The sequence below is a fragment of the Lutjanus erythropterus genome, chromosome 14 (genome assembly GCF_056507025.1).
Source record: "Lutjanus erythropterus isolate fLutEry1 chromosome 14, fLutEry1.hap2, whole genome shotgun sequence".
In the NCBI taxonomy this organism is placed as follows: domain Eukaryota; kingdom Metazoa; phylum Chordata; class Actinopteri; order Lutjaniformes; family Lutjanidae; genus Lutjanus; species Lutjanus erythropterus.
The window spans coordinates 4,462,896-4,480,583 of NC_139330.1; the positions used below are offsets into that span (position 1 = coordinate 4,462,896).

Here is a 17,688-nt window from a genome sequence, read left to right on the forward strand (position 1 = left end):
GGGTAAAACTTCCTTCTCGTTAGCACGACCGCGTTTTCACCACACCGGTTAAGGTGATACCAACGTGCACAGTGAGTCAGCCATGGCTTCGGACGAACCAAAAGCAAAGAAACTAAAACTTTCAGAGGAGGAGAAGACAGAGTCTCCGACCAAAAAGACTCCCGTCAAACTGAGGTGAACAAAAGCTAAATAAAGAAAGCTAACAAAATACTTGTCTGCGGAGCGAAGGGACACGACCCTCCTCTGAGTGGCTTGAATGCTAAAACGTGCGCAAGTCAAATTTCGACTTTAAAATGTTAACCTGGGTACATTATGAATGTATGCATGAGATGGCGAAGTTGAAAATGTTGGGTTTCTTGAGACTGTTAGCTAAATGTCTGAAGACACGTTGAGGAGAAGAGGAGAAGGAGGTCGCTGGCCGGTATAAAGTCCTTTGATATGGTTATTGTTTAACATGCAGCTAGCCACACAGCTAATGGTCAGGCAGCTAATTGTAACATTAGTTAAGTTATGTCAGGGGCGTGTAGAGGCTGCTGTTGCTGTCAAATAACGTGTTAACTCTTGCATGCTCTCTGCTCAGTCGGTGCCAGTATCTAATATAAGTTCAACGTGACCACCACCTGTCCTTGCATGCTTATAAGCTGCAGAGATAAATACTTTCAATGACTGCCAAAGATTGCTCCGCTGCTTGATGTAGCAACGATTCCTGCAGAGAAAGGTTAGCCTGATCCACCCCGTACTAACTGCACCAAAACAATGAAATACGAAGTAGTCACGTGGCCGTGCATATGTAATGTTTTGATGTTTTTTTCCCTTGTCTGCCACGGTGCATCATTCGGCGGATTCCCTTATTTATCTCAATTTAAACCTGCTGTTGTCTCATCCTCATCATGGGTGTCCCGGGCGCCTTTATCATCATCAGCACTCTACTCACGATGCATTTTAGCTCCAAATGAGTGAGTGGATTGAGGCTAGATTCGGCCAGACAAGCCAATCATCATACAGACAGACTGCCCTGGCCCTCCCTCCTTCAGATGCCTCCAATCAGTCAGTCCCGAGTGGGAGGAGCTGTGGTCGCAGGGTAAAATCGATCTGCCCGCACACTGAGCTGAAATTGTGAAGTTTTTGTATGCATAGCTCTTTCTGAGCCGGTTTTTAGACTGCTCAACAGGTCTGTCAGTATACACAGAGAGAGGGACACCATGTCTTCTGCACGGTAAGAGAATTTATGTAAAAGCAGGTATGTTTAGTGTAATTGGCTGCACAAGCCCAGTAATCAACTGCCTGCATATTGGCAGATATGTGCTTATAGAAAATGATAGTAAGGGTGTGGCATCTGTGTGGTTTTCAGTGACAAAAAAACCCATCTGGGAAACACATGTCACCGCTGGTAGCCACGTCTCTACATTTTGCTTTTTCAAAAGCCATCCCTCCATGATGCTTCCTCTTGCTTTATTAAATCTTGTCCTCGGGCAAGTGTAGAAATAAAAGCTTGATGGGAAAATGTGTGAGCACATGTTCATGAGGAGGTGGCATCTGTTGGGGGCCGTGTTCAGAGACTCACACCATCTGGGGGTTTCCCCGAAATACAGCAAGATTGTGATGACATCAAAGACTTGCATGCAAGAGTAAAGATGACACCAAGACACAGATCTGTTACATGTATTAGTAAAGGTAGAATCAATAAGATTTGTCTGAGCTTTTTGTAAAGGCACCAGGACGTTAAATACCAATGACTGAGGCTGGCGAAACGTCCTGAACACAGCAATATGATGGGAAAATAAGGAAATGCAGGCAGAGGGCAGGATCTCTGCAAATACAGCCGACACAAAACACCTCTACTCAGTCATAAGCGATGATTGAAAGGGATTATGTTTATATGATTGTAAACATTATTTTTAAAGAAAATGTTGCCTATTATACCTTTTTAGATGTTACCACAATCTCCCAGAGCCTTTGCAGTATTATACACAGAACAACAGATTATTCGGTATTTGCTTACAAATGTTGTTGACTAACCCACTCGCTGTAATTGGTTACTGATGTGTAAGACAGGTTCCAGTGGGACTGTTATGCATTGCCACAAAGCACAGGGGTGCTTTTAAGTTGCTGCCACTTTTTTTTTCTGCTGCTGTGCTGTTTAAAGTAATGTTTTTGGCATCACAAGACTATGATTTGTGACGATACTCGATCCCTGTGCTCAGTTGTTTGCCCCAGGAAAGAACAGAGTGCACAAACAGACACGCATACAGTCTGCTGCTGTCCTGATGTTGCTTGGCTGTGAATGTCATAACATGGTTACATGCATGACTGACTGGGTCCTCACCGCCGACCATATTCATATTTTTTTGCTGTGTTTGCTGATGAGTCGCACGTTTCCAAACTAAATCTCTCAGACATGTGCCATTTCTGCTTTTCTTTCTGTGTGAATTAGAGGTTTTTCAGTCATGTGGTTAAAGTCACATGGAAAGGAAAAAAAACTGTGGTTTTTGCAGAATAATGGTCAGCACTGGGGTAAACACTCAACACATTCAGTGGAGTGAGCGAACATGAATTTTAAGTCCATGAAATGTTCCTGAAAGGAGGGCTGTCTGTTCCTTTATTGAATAACCAACCAGTCTGAAGATAAAACCGATTCCAAATCAGATTTCGACATAAAGACCAGCTTCAGAAAGTAAAGACAAACAGAAGGCAATATGGACTCTGTATGATGTTCCTTTTATTACTGTCATTCCAGTTGAGTTAACGGTAGAATCAGTAGGATTTGTTTAAGCTGTATATAAATGCACCAGAACAATGGTTTACTGAGTCTCATTCCAGACATTTTTGTTGGTGAAGTACATAAGTGAACACAGGAGATGGATTAATGACAAAATAAGGAAATACAGTCAGAGGCGAAGATCTCTGCAGATGCAGCTACCAACACACACTTAGTGGGTCCTAAGTGATGATTGGACGGGATTATGTTTATATGAGTCTGTAGATTGTTTTTAAGGGAAACTGCATATTATGCCTTTAATCTACAAAAGAGTGAACCAAGGTCTTGAATGAGCACTCAGATATTTTTTTAAAGCTTCATTACTTTCCATAGTATAATTAATGAAAGATGTATCATTTTAAAACTTGCTATTAAAAATCTATTGAACTTTCAATGACTTTGACTACCCTAGACTTTATGTTATTGTGTTAAAGTTAAGCCATTTAAGAGATGTGTTTTTTGTTTTAACTCCGAGTCTTTATGTTTCAGCCCTAATTCACTGTTTGGGATGGGAAACCCCTTACTGGACATCTCTGCTGTAGTGGACAAAGACTTCTTGGACAAGTAAGTTTAAGGACTGAAGCAATGGGTCGCATAAAGAAACTACTGTCATAAATGGTTGTAGTCCTCAATGCTGATTGGCTTAGAAATGCTGAAGTGTCTGAGTAAGACATCGCCAGTGTCTCCGAAAATGTCTTTATTAGGAGACAGATCACAAATGCATAATATGTCTGGAGAAGAATTCTCAGTTGTTATGACTGGGGTCATTACATCTGCTGGAACAATAGTCAGGTATTGGAAATCAACTAAACCCCCAGAAATGAAAAAAAAAATGTAAATTTTCTGACAGAAACTGCCTCACATTAATCTATTCTGACCAGGATGACTGACGGAAACCATGCCAAAGTCAATAAAAATAATTTAAACATTAACACACATATTGCAACATTTCTTGACGATAAACTTAAACAGTCAAAGAAACATTCTGAATGAACTGTTTTGGTTGTTTTGTTTTTTTTGCAAAAGACGTTCATCTTTTTGCTGCTGTAAGATCTTCATAAAGCCATGTTTGGTGTCAGTGAGGTCGTCCCAGCAGCAGTCTGACCATGACAGAAAGAGGCTTTATGATGTAATTTGATCAATGGAGATACAAGGTAATGATGTTACAAGGCAACAGGACACAGTGAACAGCAGAGCTGTATGTCCTGCAGACGTATTGCTGTATTAAATCATTGTGAGGTGATATTTGTTGAACTGTTATAGCTGAGTGAAATGAACAGTCAGTGCCTCTCCCTGTTTTGTCATGTTCAAATTATTAATGATTGCTTATCAGTGTAGTTAAATAGTGTTGGCTTAAATGTGTGACTCGACAATTCAAATGGAAACTGACATTTAAATGGGGTTCCTGCAAAAGTGATGGTCCTTCACACTGTAATAATTATGAGATTTATTTATGAGATCATGTAAATATGTATTTCTTAGTTACCTATATCTTTATTTACTTTGTATTCTTTGAAATGGTGGAAACCTACACAGACAGCAGCAGTTTTCTGGTTTGTCCGAGCTGTGTCACCCTGAGTTGACCAGGGCAAAGGGTTCCAGCTCAGAGTCCAGTCTCAAACCCCCTTGCGTAAATTCCAGGATTAGAGCTAAACCATCTAACCGCAGTTTTAATTCAGCAGATTGGACATTAAGCCTCAACCTACCTTTGCCTTTCGAGGAAACTACACTACACTGCATGAGTGTGTACAACATTATTGACCAACATATTGATTTGCATTGTGTGATGATAGGTAGTAAATAGGGACTGTTTCACAGAGATTCTCAAAGCCTCTGTTTGATTTAATGGCTGAATGACTCACACAAATCACATTTTCCATAGGAGAGACCAACCCATTTGGCAGCAACACCAGTGTCTGCAGCTCTGATCCAGATAAACATAATCTGCATTCTTATTGTGTGTGTTGTGCATTGAATAAGAAAGTGGAAAATGGGTAAAATTATCAGATTTTGACTTGGCATGTGCTTCTAATGACCTGGAGAAACTAATACCTCTTTTTCTTTTTCTTTTAATTATTTGCAGGTACAGTCTGAAACCCAATGACCAGATCCTGGCAGAGGACAAACACAAAGCACTGTTCGTATCTCTTTCATTGCAACATTTCCTGTAGAATATGAGATGTGGTAGAACACATCTACTAACAGGGTTTGTAAGTCTGTACAGGGCGAAAATGTCTCAATTCACACCAAGTTTGGTCCTCTCTGTTCTGGAGTGGGCCAGTCATAACAGGCGCACACCAGAAAGCACCACGATTGACCTCCGGCCCCTTACAGACGACCAATAACAGAGCAGCAGGTCCAGCACAGAGAGACAGTCTCAGCCAATAGTAAACGAGGCCGCTTCACCTCCCAGTCCCTCTGAGACAAGAGCCAGAAAGCAAACATTTAACAGCAGGAGATAAGAAAGTTGTGTGTGACTGTGTGTGTGAGAGAGAGACAGTTATACTGATGTGTTCAGACTCTCCACAGTTATGGTATGATGACCAGTAGTCCCCCAGTAGTAGCTTTTAAACATTGGCAGTGCTTGTTATAATGTAAAATATTCACATTTACACACATACAGTATGTTTTTCAGGATAAAAGACAGCTGATACAACCAGATGTTTAAATTAAAAAGACAGAGCCAACTTTTTTACATTCATTAAAGACAGTTACATCCTTATATATTAATTATTTATGTCAGGGAAGATTTGTACTCATGAATCTCAACTTTAGAGTCATCAGTGTTGTCAGGAGGTAGAGGTAGAGGCCACTGGTCACTTGGTATGTACAGTATGATGCAGCACAGTCCACACGTGTTTAACATGTCAGTCTTGTTCCTGCTTGTACTTAAGTCACCCAGGCCTTTCTTGATTTAGTGCTCGGGGGCACAGTCCTAATGTGAAAGAAAAATGGGTAACACTGTCTGATAACCATCATTAATAAATGGTTAATTTATCCTAACATATAGTTTCATACATAATGTAACATACACACGTTAAGTTTTGTGATTAACAGTTGCAACTTTATAATAGCCATCCAGATAATGTTTGTAGACAAAACTAACAAATTATTAACCATCAACAAGGTTTAAAGGTTTTACAGGTCATTTGGTTATCATTAACAAATATTTAATATTGTATATAAAGTAAGTTTACTACTTTAATCAGAATGGAATAGTGATAATCTCTTATCAACTGTGACAAATTATAGAATTTATAAACTAATTATTTTAGATTACACAATCTAATTATAAAATTACATAAATTGTGACATTAGTAATAATTAGTAAACATAATTATTTACTTGTTTGTTAAGGCTACTACAAGGAACATTCATATTTTTTTTGTTTTTGGAGCTCCCTGTGGACAAAGATGGTAATTTTCCCACCATAATAACCACAAAATATAAAATCAAAAATAAAATGATCTAAATCAGAATCTCCTCCTGATTCTTTTTCACTGTAACTTTGGCTGGGAAAATGTAAACACAATCTTGACTCATGTCATTTCAAGGAGGATCCGACCTGTTGGCAGGCCATTAAAAATAAATATACAGAAATAGCTGATCTTTTCACTGATGGTCTTGTCTGCTCATGCAGGTGATATAGAGGCATTTGTGTTAAACTGAGACATTTCATAACCAGTTAAAAACTAGTTAAATAACCATTCATTTTAGTTTATAATTAACTACCACTTTACTATTAATTAATGATGGTTGTTATAAAGTGGTAGAATAGCCACCCCCACACCATTTTTCTCTCCATCTCCCAGATGTATCCCCCTCTGCAACTTCTGTCTCAGTCTCAGGTCCTTTAACAGCAGTTGGCCAGTTATACTTTCCAATGAAAACACTGTCTCACTCATCTAAGCCGCACAAACACATACAGTATCTGTGTGTAGGTTGACAGATCAGCTATATTTAGAATGCATAACAGGGCAAATTATAGATGCTTCAGCCCCAAGTGGAGCATCAAAGTGCTGCTTCTGACATTGTGTTACATAACAGGTGTAAATGGTTCAAATAGTGTAACCAGTGATCAGTTATGCATGTACTGCATGTTTTACCTGGAAGAATTATGCCTTCTGCAGACACAACAGTCCAGTACCAGACGAGGTTACTGCTACTAGCACTTGTAAATTTCACTAATTAACTTTTTTTTTGTCTGGACTAGACAAACTGTTTCTGCCCGTTTCCAGTCTTTGTGGCCACTGACTATAGCTTCAGATATAATCTAATGCTCTACTGGAAGATGAGCATATCTGAAAAATGGTGTTACTGTCACTTTTAAGAACTTGTTTTCTGTCCCAAATAGACACAGTTTGGTCAGTGCTCAAAAATGTTCACTACCGAGCCATAATTGTATCATCATCATGTGTGGTGAGGTTTGAATCTTTGTCAAGGACTGCAAAGAATAATATTGTTCTCAACTTTGCAGAAGAGAACAAACTTTATGCATGACATTGAATCTTCTTTTGGAAATATTAATTATGTGAAATACCTGTTTCTCTTTGTGTGTAGATTTGATGAGTTAGTGAAGAAGTTCAAAGTTGAGTACCACGCTGGAGGAGCCACACAGAACTCTATAAAGATTGCTCAGGTCAGCTATGTACACACAAGTTCACTCAAACTTCCCGTTTTGTCACCACAGCAAGGCTCTGTGAAATCTCACTGTAAATGTTGGCCTCTGTGAGAAGCATGAATTGACTGATCAGAGCTGTTGTCACTTTCTGTAGTGGATGATCCAACAACCCCATAACGTGGGCACGTTCTTTGGCTGCATTGGCAAAGATAAGTTTGGAGAAATCCTGAAGCAGAAGGCGGAGGAGGCGCACATCGATGCACACTACTACGAGCAAGATGAAGAGCCCACAGGAACATGTGCTGCTTGCATCACTGGCGATAACAGGTGGGTAATTACAATAATAAGTATATCCTGGCTCATTATGATCTTCTTTGTCTATTAGAGTTGACCTTCAATGCAGTAGCTTGTATAAAAGAATGATACTCGATAATTCTTTTGATACCACACCAAAATAAAAAAGTCCAAGGCATACTATGAAAAGTGTTTTATATTCATCTTATTATTATTACTAACAACATTCAGACAGTGCCATTAAGATATGGGACCAATCTGATGTTGCTATAAGTTATTCATTGTATTTCAAAGTACTATGTTAAGCAGCAGGAATTAAGAGTTGAGTGGCACTTTAATGTTTACTCTGCAGTAGCAGACTATACGAGAAAGACAGGTTCCATGGTATGCTGCAGATATGCAGCTGGAGTGAAGAAATGAGCCAGACACTCAACACTCAAGGTGTAACACAAAACTAGCACAAAAATAATAATTACCAACATAAACCACCATGTTCTGAATAAACACAATACAAACACACTTGCAATTTTAAACATAAGGTAGCAAACTTAAATTCATAGGAAGTGAGTATCAACTGCACATTTGAATGTCACAAGCCAGAAAGTTACATTGCACAAACTAAACAAGCTTTCCAGATAGTTAAAGCTCCAGATGTACATTAACTGACTGACTGTTGGAGTCAGTTAAATATTAGTATTGGCATATATCCAAATTCAGAAATTGGATTGGAAGTAAATAAAAGTGGATTATACATCTCTAGTGCTGATACAGAAAAAGTCGCTGACTGACTGGCTTTGCTATGCTGCAAGCTAAAGTTCACTCAGGATGATAAAGACTGAACTACACCATTAGATATTAGTTTTGTATTGATTTTAAACATGTTGTATTGATACGTTTGACAACCTTACTGTCTTAAACTCTACATCTCTTTTTTCCTTCCTCCTCTCAGGTCTCTGGTAGCTAACCTAGCTGCTGCTAACTGTTATAAGAAGGATAAGCATCTAGACCTGGAAGAAAACTGGAAGCTGGTGGAAAAAGCTAAAGTCTACTACATTGCTGTAAGTAGTAATCACCAAACTACTGTATGATGTGTTGTGCCATTTACTTCTGATATTCAGGTCAACTCATGTACTGTCATGTCATGCTTGTGGTAACCACCAGAACACCCACAAGGGGAATTTCCAGCCATACTGGTGCAGTTTTGTTCAAGACCTTACTCTGTCATTCATTAGAGCCCATCAAGATATAAAAAGAAGATCAGTCTTGACCCAGTGTCACTGTTTCCTTCCAGGGTTTCTTCCTGACTGTCTCCTTGGAGTCCATCCTGAAAGTGGCAAAGCATGCGTCTGAAAATAACAAGCTGTTTTGCCTGAACCTCTCTGCGCCCTTCATCTGCCAGTTCTTCAAGGATAACCTCATGCAGGTTATGCCCTACGTCGATGTGCTGTTTGGCAACGAGACGGTAAGCCAGACTTTCACAGTACATTCTTCAAATAATACTCACTGCATGTGCTTGTTCAGTGTTTCATGTCAAACAGATGTTGATCATAAGCACTTTTTTTGCTCTTCAGGAGGCAGCTGCATTTGCTAAAGAGCAAGAATTCGAGGTGAGTGGTCTAGAGTTGTCACAATACAATTCTAGGTATAGAAAGTAGGATAGATGGGATAAAATAGGGTAGATTGGACTGACAGTCATTTGGAATTTCCACACGATTAGTGCTGCGTATTTCATCTATTTCGTGTATTATCAGCTGGTTGTGTTTGTGTGTCTTTTGTCTGTAGACCAAGGACATAAAGGAAATTGCCAAGAAAGCCCAGGCTTTGCCCAAAGTCAACACAAAGAGAAAGAGAGTTGTAGTGTTGACCCAGGGGAAGGATGACACCACGATGGCTCTAAGTAAGATTTGTTTTTTGTTTTGTTTTTTTATCATTTTGTCTTTCCCCTCTTTATGTTACTCTTAAGTCTCTGAGTCTTTTGTGTGTCCTGTTAAGGTATACTATAGCCATATAATTTTTCTTCTTGTGTCTTTTCAGATGACAAGGTTGAGACATTCCCTGTACTGAAGATAGACCCGAAGGACATTGTTGATACAAACGGTGCAGGTGATGCCTTTGTAGGAGGTAAGATTTTCCTGCGTTATCGTTTCATACATTTCGAGGTAGGGCTACCCCTGACGAAAGATTTTCGTAGTCGACCTTTAATCATCTGGTCAAGCCAACAGTTGTCTAGTCATCGCAAATGAATATCTCAAGCATGAAGCCAAGTGCCTGTTAAATGGCTCAGCTTACGGTGGCCAAAGTGCCAAAAAAATACATTTTTCAAAGAAAACTCGATAGTAAAGTCTCTTTCCAGAATTTTGGAGATGTCAGCTGTAGAGATAGTAGTAGAAAGAAAGTAGTTCTAGTAAATTCTACTGCAGAAAGAAAGTAGTTCCTACATTAAACTACTCACTACAAGGTCGGTGGATTATCTTCAGTAACCAGGTGGTGATTTTTGGAAAGAGACACTGATTTGAAATTTTTCAAATGTATTTTTTTGCTGCTTTGAACTCACTGTATTAGAGTGAAGACAGTCATCTCTACAGCTGATATCTTCCAAACTCTGTGACTCACCAAAAAAATCTAAATGGATAAATAACACTACAGGCCAGGCGAAAAGTATTTATTTTTGATTTTGGGTTGACCTGTCCTTTTAAATGCGTACAGTGAAAAGGATAATGGCTGAATTTTTGGGAGCAACTGGCAAGGAGACAGAACATTTTGTTAAATTATCTCAACACAGTGTAACCTCGGTTTCACAACAGGAATAAAGATTAACTCACTAAGTCACAAACTCCGGTTGGAGCCACTGTAATGTTAAATCACTTCAGATCTTGTATTTCTTGTCAAACGGCCTCAGTTGGTCTTAGAGGCTGTGTCCCGGTCTAATAGGTCTACTAACTGGCTAATGCAGCAATAAGCAGCAGTGCACCAGTGACTACAGTATTTAAAGAGAAAAGGTCTGTGTCGCAACAATCCACTGGACCTAAAGGTATATGGAGTTTTGAGGTATCTTTTTTTCTGTTCTTTCCGCAACAGCGCTATTTCAAGGTTGCTTGTTGTCTTTCCTGTGTTTTCTGTGGATTCCTGTTTAACTTTTCCCTCTGTGGTTCAGGGTTCCTGTCGGAGCTCGTCCAGGAGAAGCCACTGGATCAATGCGTGAAGGCGGCACACTATGCCGCCAATGTCATCATCAGACGAGCAGGTTGCACCTTCCCAGAAAAACCTGACTTCAACTGAGGACTCCCAGACAACATTATTATGGCCAGCTGAAGACTGAAGAAATACTCGTGATACTCATGACACCTCTTCAAATACTACCCTCAGTTCTCATTGGCCTTTTTTTTTTTTTTTTTAATCCACCATCCGTCCACATCATCCATCCATAATTTTTTTTAACAATATTAAGTTGGGTTCCTGCTGTTGAGTGTGCCAGTCTCTGTGCTCTCTATTCTTGGCCACTAGAGGATCATGCAGCCAAGAGAAATTTATTTTTTTCTCACAAGCTTCTTCCCCTTGGAGACAGAATCAAAGCACAACAGGTTAATTCTACAGTGGGATGACACATTATACATAAATAGGACTACATAATAAAATACTGCTGTCAGCAGTGGTTTTGGATACTGCAGTGAAATGTGCAGTAGTTATTTTAGGCTTTTTTTAAGGTTAATTATGAGTCTTTTATGTCAGCTTTACAGTGTCAGAAAATTCAAAAATTCCCCTCAACTGTGAAAGTCTGTGCTTTTCCTCACTTCTAGTAATGAGTGCCTTTTAAAATGTCTTTCTCTGTGAATGCTACACATTTGCAGAGTCATACAGGTGTTGTGTGGAACTGCATTTGTCTGTGTAGGGAACCTTGCAAACCATACCAGTTATGGGCAACTGGCAGCATGAGGTGGATGTAAATGGACACACCACATTTGTAAAATGCATGTAAGGTATTGTTGGAAAACATCAGTCTGTGAATGTTCTTTAAATCTCTCCTCTATCATTTATTTTTCTCAGTTAGTGGCCTGAGTTCTTTCTGAGTGTTTGTTGATCTTTTGTAATATCCTACAATAAAGGCTCAAGCCACACTTGTGATATGGGGCCAACATTTCAAACATTTCAAACCATAATCACCTGAGCCAGTATTATATTGTTCTGAACATGTGAACACAACCCTCCTGAATATAAACATACTTACATATATGTGTACAGGCAAGAAGTACATGCAGTTTTTTCTGAGTATTACAAGAAATGTTTTGTAACTTGTACGTGTATTTGTCGGTACTCAAATGGTGCATATCCTTCATCTGTTTCTTCTACAGATCCACCCAACAGCCTTATGTCACATTTTATTCCTTGTCTCAAAAGCACTCATGTTGCCCATCTCTGTTCTGGACTGCAATTCACAAATAAAACTTCTTGTTAATTTTTCTGTTTGAGTATTTTTATTTAATGTTTCGTCAAATCTTAATATGTTTTTACTCAATTTCTTTAAATTAGATCATTTGATAATGCCTAGTAAGAGACCTACAAGTCCCAAGTACTGTACTGAAATACACCTTTAGGTTAGTTGTACTTTGAGTTTTTCTTTTTAAAGCCGTCTTCTACTCATCCTCCACTGCAATTCAGAGTGAAATATTGTACTTTCACACCACCACAGTTGTTGCATGATTTTACTTACTTGATGAATTTTTGCATACAAAACACGACAAGCTTATAAAATATGTTTTGTAATAAATCTAATGAAATGTTTAGTGGATTAATAAATTAAATGACTTGCAGAAAATTTAAGCTGTTTTGATAATCTCTCAGTCATTTTTATGTGAAAACATTTCATGTTTCCTTCTTCACACGTGTTGATTTTCTGCTTTTCCTTTTAATTATTTTAATGTATTTATAATAACTAATTCGGCACTCCTGATCCATAATGAAAATGATGGTTAGCTGCACTCCTATACAAAATTACTCAAGATAATTTCCACGTTAACAAAGTTCAACACTAAAATGCTACTTTCATATGAATGCCCAAGTAATAATATAATGATATAATAAAAATTAGTACAATGTCATGTTACATTTTTGATTTGGAGATTATTCTGACATTTTCTTGGGTATTATTTTCAAGGTAAGACTTAAAGTGTGGAAGTAGTTATTTTACTTAAGGAAAGACTGAATACTTCTTCCACCACTGCTGATAAGTACCAACAACTGCCACTATAGTTAAAAACAAACCAAAACTAAGCTATGAGGACACCCCATGGTTCAATTTTACATTTCAACTTAATGAGACTGGCACAGTTGTGAAAAACAAAACCATTTAATAACAATAGTTAAAGAAACATGAAGGACAATTTTGTATAACAGAGATAAATTCAGAAGAAACACTGAACAGGCATATTATCTGTGTATTGTGTACTATCTGTCTTGCATCTCTTTTCTTTGTCTCATCCTCTCCTCCTGTAATGTGATGTCCAGAGCTCTAAGCTGTTTGAGGAAGCCATGATTGGGCAGGATGCAGCGGCGCTGTCGCACATGCTCAATAGCATCCACCACTGATAAGCTGTGTTTCATCATCAGGTATGCCAAGACCAGACTGGCTGATCTGCTGCGACCCATCACGCAGTGGACCAGCACTTTGTCTAGAAGAAAAAATGAGGTAAAGATAGATTAATTAGAAAGATACAACAGTGAAATTAATTCTCCAGAGCAGCAATGACTATGATCAAAAAAGTAGTCCAGAATTGGTTAAAAAAGTGAAAGTTTTTATATCGACTATTTGAAGACATTGTTCGAACGTTTACAGTTAGACCATATTTGATCGTGATTTGCAGTCCTGCATTGAACCTTGAATATTAAACTGTCCATCCTGGTGCATATACCTGCAGAAGTTGTAACCAAATAGACATAAATCCTTGCTTAGGCTACAGCAATAAGCACAGTATCTGTATTTTACAAGAACTCCAATCACAATGTCCTCAAGGCTTCTTGTTGGCAGCATATATTGTTTGTATTGTGTAGACCAGATTTCGCCTACCAGTGAAATATGACTTTGAAGAAATGCCTTCATATTAATCAATCTTTCTCCACTTACAATTGAACAGATTATCAACATGATTAAACAAATCTGTGTTTTGTGGCACACTGATGATGCACCCACCATTCAGACCAAATATCAACCACTTTCCAACACTGAAATCCTGTTTGGTGCCCACTGGGAAGCTCAGGGAAAAAAAACTGGACTCTCTTCAACCAAATCACACACATTTACACTATTCAATGTGATCCATCTTTGATAACTTGTGTAATAGTTTTTCAGTTTCATGCACTGAGCCTCCCTTGAAACTGTTGGGAGACCCCCTGGGTAGGCCTGCCTCACACTTCCAGAGAATACTTTTGATTTCCTCCAGGACTCACTCTGTGGTTGACTGAGTGCCTCGTGTATGAACTGGGCTGCAGGGCAGAAGTACTGGGAGATGTTGAAGGTGGGTTTGTCGTCAGCCTCCACACCGTAGTACTGGATGTCCATGTCACGGTAGTAATCGGCACCAGTCAGCACATTATTCCATTTTCCCTCTGCTGCATTAAGGACATGTGTGATACCCAGATCCCTCAGACCAGGACGCTCCAGAGCTGTTTTCCTGCAACACACAGATTCAGTATCATGAATTTCAACCACTGACTGTACATAGAAATGGACAATATGACAGCTCAACAACAATGAAGCCAAAACATCTTGATCGCCCCCTGGTGGCAGGCTGCAGTACAGGTCATAAATCCTGCCTCACTGTTAATCCATAGGACATGGGCTGAACTAAAACATCAAAGAACATTTCAAATAAATTTTCCCAAATGTGGTTTCTGTCATTTTAGGTAGTTCTTATAGTGCTGGTATATATTAAAATGTTCATTTTTCTGATCTGTTTGGTCATGATTGACAACTGAGTTCCGTTTGCCTTTGAGTCGGTCGGCCTCGAAAAGTGCTGCTCTGACGCTGGTCACTACTGCGTAGACTTTGGCTCCAAATTATGTCACCGGCACAAGATGGCAGCAGTCATGTGATATTTTGGCTTAATTTTTGTACAGTGGGAGGAAATGGAGTGGTGGCATCCATCTGTGTGTGTTTACTTACTCATCACCGATGTAGACACTGGGCCAGACCTGGTTGACATGTGCATACTGAGCCCCGGTGCCGGTCCAGAACAGCTGCTCCAGGTCTAATGTTCCTGGTGTGATGTAATCACTGTCTGGGTCCACCCGCACTGCTGCATACGGGTTCCTGCTTCTGGGCTTCACCACACAGGAGGACATATCTCACCTCTGCTGCCCACAAAAGACACACGCACAAATCCCTGAATCACAAACTACAAAAGCATGTCTGCACAGTGTTTATTTGTGTCCAAGCTTTGTAGATACGATGTTAAAGGACCAGCTTGTAGGATTTAGGGGCATCTAGTGGTAAGCTGGTAGATTGGAAACACATCACCTCCCCCTCCAAAGGTGCAGCAGAAACTGGCTCATGATAAAGGTGAAAGGCCGCATCTAGAGCCAGCGCTTGGTTTGTTCATTCCAGGCAACTGTAGAAACATGGCAGTACAACACGGCAAACTCCATGGAAGAGGACTCATGCCCTCTGCAGATATAAACGGCTCAGTCTATGTTAATGTAAAAGCTGAAATTCTTATTTTCAGGTGATCATACACTAATGGAAACATAAATATGTATTGTATTCTATTTCTGTTGTAATTTGCAAATCTTACACACTGCAGTAATATTTCATATACAAATTTAGAGCTGCTTCTTATTTCTATAATCGATTAATCATCTGAGTCAATTTTAAGAATAATACTCACTGGTTCCAGCCTGCTGGTTTTCTTAGTTTCTTTGGGTTTTTGGATTCTTTAAGTCAATGTAAGCTTTCTTTGTAACACTTTACAGGATGGCACCCACCTGTCACAGATGTATGGAAGATGTTGCTTAAATTGTTACAATGCATCTCACTCACATATTCAATTTCAAAAAGTTCATAAATTTATGAATTTATACATAGATTTATTTATTTATTTAGGTATCTATACATAACTAAATAAAAGAATACTGAATATTAATTGAAACTAAATAGTTCCTGGATACACAATTTGTGTGACACAATAGTTTTGTGTGTGAAACAAATAACTGAATTCACAATAAAGTTTGTTAAGTAACTCTGATTGACTAGCTGGTGTCACACATTAATTTCCATTGAACTCCACTTTAGTAGTGCTCTGGGTCTTCTTGAGGCAAAACTTCACTTATCAGCTGTTGGATGTAACTGGAGCTCGAGCAGACGTCACTTCTTTGTAGCCACCACAGGCAAGTTAAAGTGAACAGTGAGAGTCAGACTTACTGTTAAATGGCGTGGACGGCATATCAGTGCAGTTTTGTCACACCAAGAAGTGTTGCTTAAATGATAATAGATTTGAAATGGTACTAATAGATGAAATAGTACAGAAACAGGAATGATTCATTTATTGCACAAAAATCGAAATTGCAAAAACAAATCCCATAAAAATGGCTAGTGTCTGTGAAAACCATGTATCACATGAATTTGTGAACTTTCTTTGTCAAAGCTAAGGTGAGCTAAAAAAAAAAAAAAAAAAAAAAAGGAACAAATGAAATAATTTCCTTTGTTTTGATATTCATAATCTGAATCTCTAATTTGAGCTATTCATTAATTGATTAACTTTTTTCAATTAATCTCTCAGTTTATTGTTCATTTACACTCAACGGCCACTTTAGGGTTGGACTCCCTTTTACCTTAAGAACTGTCATAATTTTTTGATTTCACAAGGTGCTGGAAACATCTCTGAAAGAGTTTGGTCCATTTTCATCATATGTTATCATGATATGGTAGCATGACACAGTTGCTGCAGAATTGTCGGCTGCACATCCATGATATGAATCTCGTGTTCCACCACAACCTAAAGGTGTTCTCTTGCAGAGGTTTTTAATTTTATATATGTATATACAAAATGTAAATAATAGAAAATATAAGACTAATAAAAACAGAAAAAGAACAAAAATAAGCCATGCCAGGGACTTGAATATGATAGAGAGAGCTTTTCACCATTAATGGGTGACATGTGGGTGATGAATGGCAGGAGGAAGATGTATTTATTAAGAATTATAGATATAATTAGATTAGAATGTAATTTATGAACTATTTTTGATTTAAAAATATAAATATTATTGTTTAAACTATGAAGCCTTTTGTGAGAACCGCTGCTCCAGATTAAGTGGTTTGGAGTAAAACAGAGTTAAAACAGAGAGAGGATGATGATGATGATGCTGATGATGATGATGATGATGATGATGATGATGATGATGATGATGATGATGATGATAAATGCTCAGAGTTCATCTACTCTATATGTTGAATCTTATAATAAAAAAAATTAAAGAAATTGCTTACCTTTGTCTTTGTCTGCTTAAAGTTTTAAATCTGTTCCTGGGCAAGATCGCAGACCAGCACCTCAACTTTCCTTCAGTGGACATGTGTGAACTGTGAACTGTGTGTGTGTGTGAGAGAGAGAGAGAGAGAGATAGAGAGAGAGAGAGAGAGAGAGAGAGACAGATGTCCCTCTGCGCTAAGCATAAAGGCTGACAGACAGATCTAGAATGGTAACTGCTCTCTCAGGCTCTGTGTTTAAGATGATATTTTTAGGCAGCTGGGCTGCAACACCTGACCTCAACAACGTGACACACACACACACACACACACACACACACACACACACACACACACACACACACACACACACACACACACTTTCTCACAGCCTTCCTAATGTGATCTGAGTCCTCTAATGTGACAGTGATTACTTTTCTTTAGCCTGTGTGGTTAAGAAACACTGAATCATGAGAAATGATGCCAGAAAAAGCAAAAGAAGTTTAGTGGCATATTACATTATCGTTATTATAAGAATGTCAGTAATGTGTAGACAGGTGTGGA

At 38.7% G+C, this 17,688-nt stretch overlaps 2 protein-coding genes across 4 annotated transcripts; one reads left to right on the forward strand and one right to left on the reverse strand.

Annotated features, from left to right (window-relative positions):
- Positions 1-16: 16 nt before the first annotated feature.
- adka (adenosine kinase a) lies at positions 17-11,094 on the forward strand. Of its 2 annotated transcripts, none has more exons than XM_084736675.1 (11): positions 17-174; positions 3,248-3,322; positions 4,842-4,895; positions 7,319-7,397; positions 7,534-7,706; positions 8,623-8,731; positions 8,965-9,135; positions 9,245-9,280; positions 9,456-9,570; positions 9,708-9,794; positions 10,828-11,094. In XM_084736675.1, the coding sequence occupies exons 1-11, from the start codon at positions 83-85 to the stop codon at positions 10,950-10,952; spliced, it is 1,116 nt and encodes a 371-aa protein (XP_084592801.1). In that variant the 5' UTR covers positions 17-82; the 3' UTR covers positions 10,953-11,094. The 2 variants fall into 2 exon arrangements, with proteins under 2 accessions (XP_084592801.1, XP_084592803.1); XM_084736677.1 differs by lacking the exon at positions 17-174 and adding an exon at positions 1,088-1,216.
- A 1,904-nt stretch (positions 11,095-12,998) lies between these two features.
- Positions 12,999-17,302, reverse strand: LOC146315067 (dual specificity phosphatase 29). Of its 2 annotated transcripts, none has more exons than XM_084736679.1 (4): positions 17,149-17,302; positions 14,830-15,017; positions 14,115-14,338; positions 12,999-13,339 (listed from the first exon to the last, which is right to left on the reverse strand). In XM_084736679.1, exons 2-4 carry the CDS (start codon positions 15,006-15,008, stop codon positions 13,116-13,118), a joined length of 627 nt encoding a protein of 208 aa, XP_084592805.1. In that variant the 5' UTR covers positions 15,009-15,017; positions 17,149-17,302; the 3' UTR covers positions 12,999-13,115. The 2 variants fall into 2 exon arrangements, with proteins under 2 accessions (XP_084592805.1, XP_084592806.1); XM_084736680.1 differs by having other exon boundaries at positions 14,830-15,020; positions 17,149-17,279.
- Between the last annotated feature and the right edge of the window lie 386 nt (positions 17,303-17,688).

Coding starts and splice junctions, on each gene's coding strand:
- adka (XM_084736675.1), top strand. CDS start 83: ATGGCTTCGGACGAACCAAAAGCAAAGAAACTAAAACTTTCAGAGGAG. Junction 175..3,247: donor AAGACTCCCGTCAAACTGAG/GTGAACAAAAGC, acceptor TTTATGTTTCAG/CCCTAATTCACTGTTTGGGA. Junction 9,571..9,707: donor TGACACCACGATGGCTCTAA/GTAAGATTTGTT, acceptor GTGTCTTTTCAG/ATGACAAGGTTGAGACATTC.
- LOC146315067 (XM_084736679.1), bottom strand. CDS start 15,008: ATGTCCTCCTGTGTGGTGAAGCCCAGAAGCAGGAACCCGTATGCAGCA. Junction 14,339..14,829: donor AGTGTCTACATCGGTGATGA/GTAAGTAAACAC, acceptor TGTGTGTTGCAG/GAAAACAGCTCTGGAGCGTC. Junction 13,340..14,114: donor GGCACTCAGTCAACCACAGA/GTGAGTCCTGGA, acceptor TTTTTCTTCTAG/ACAAAGTGCTGGTCCACTGC.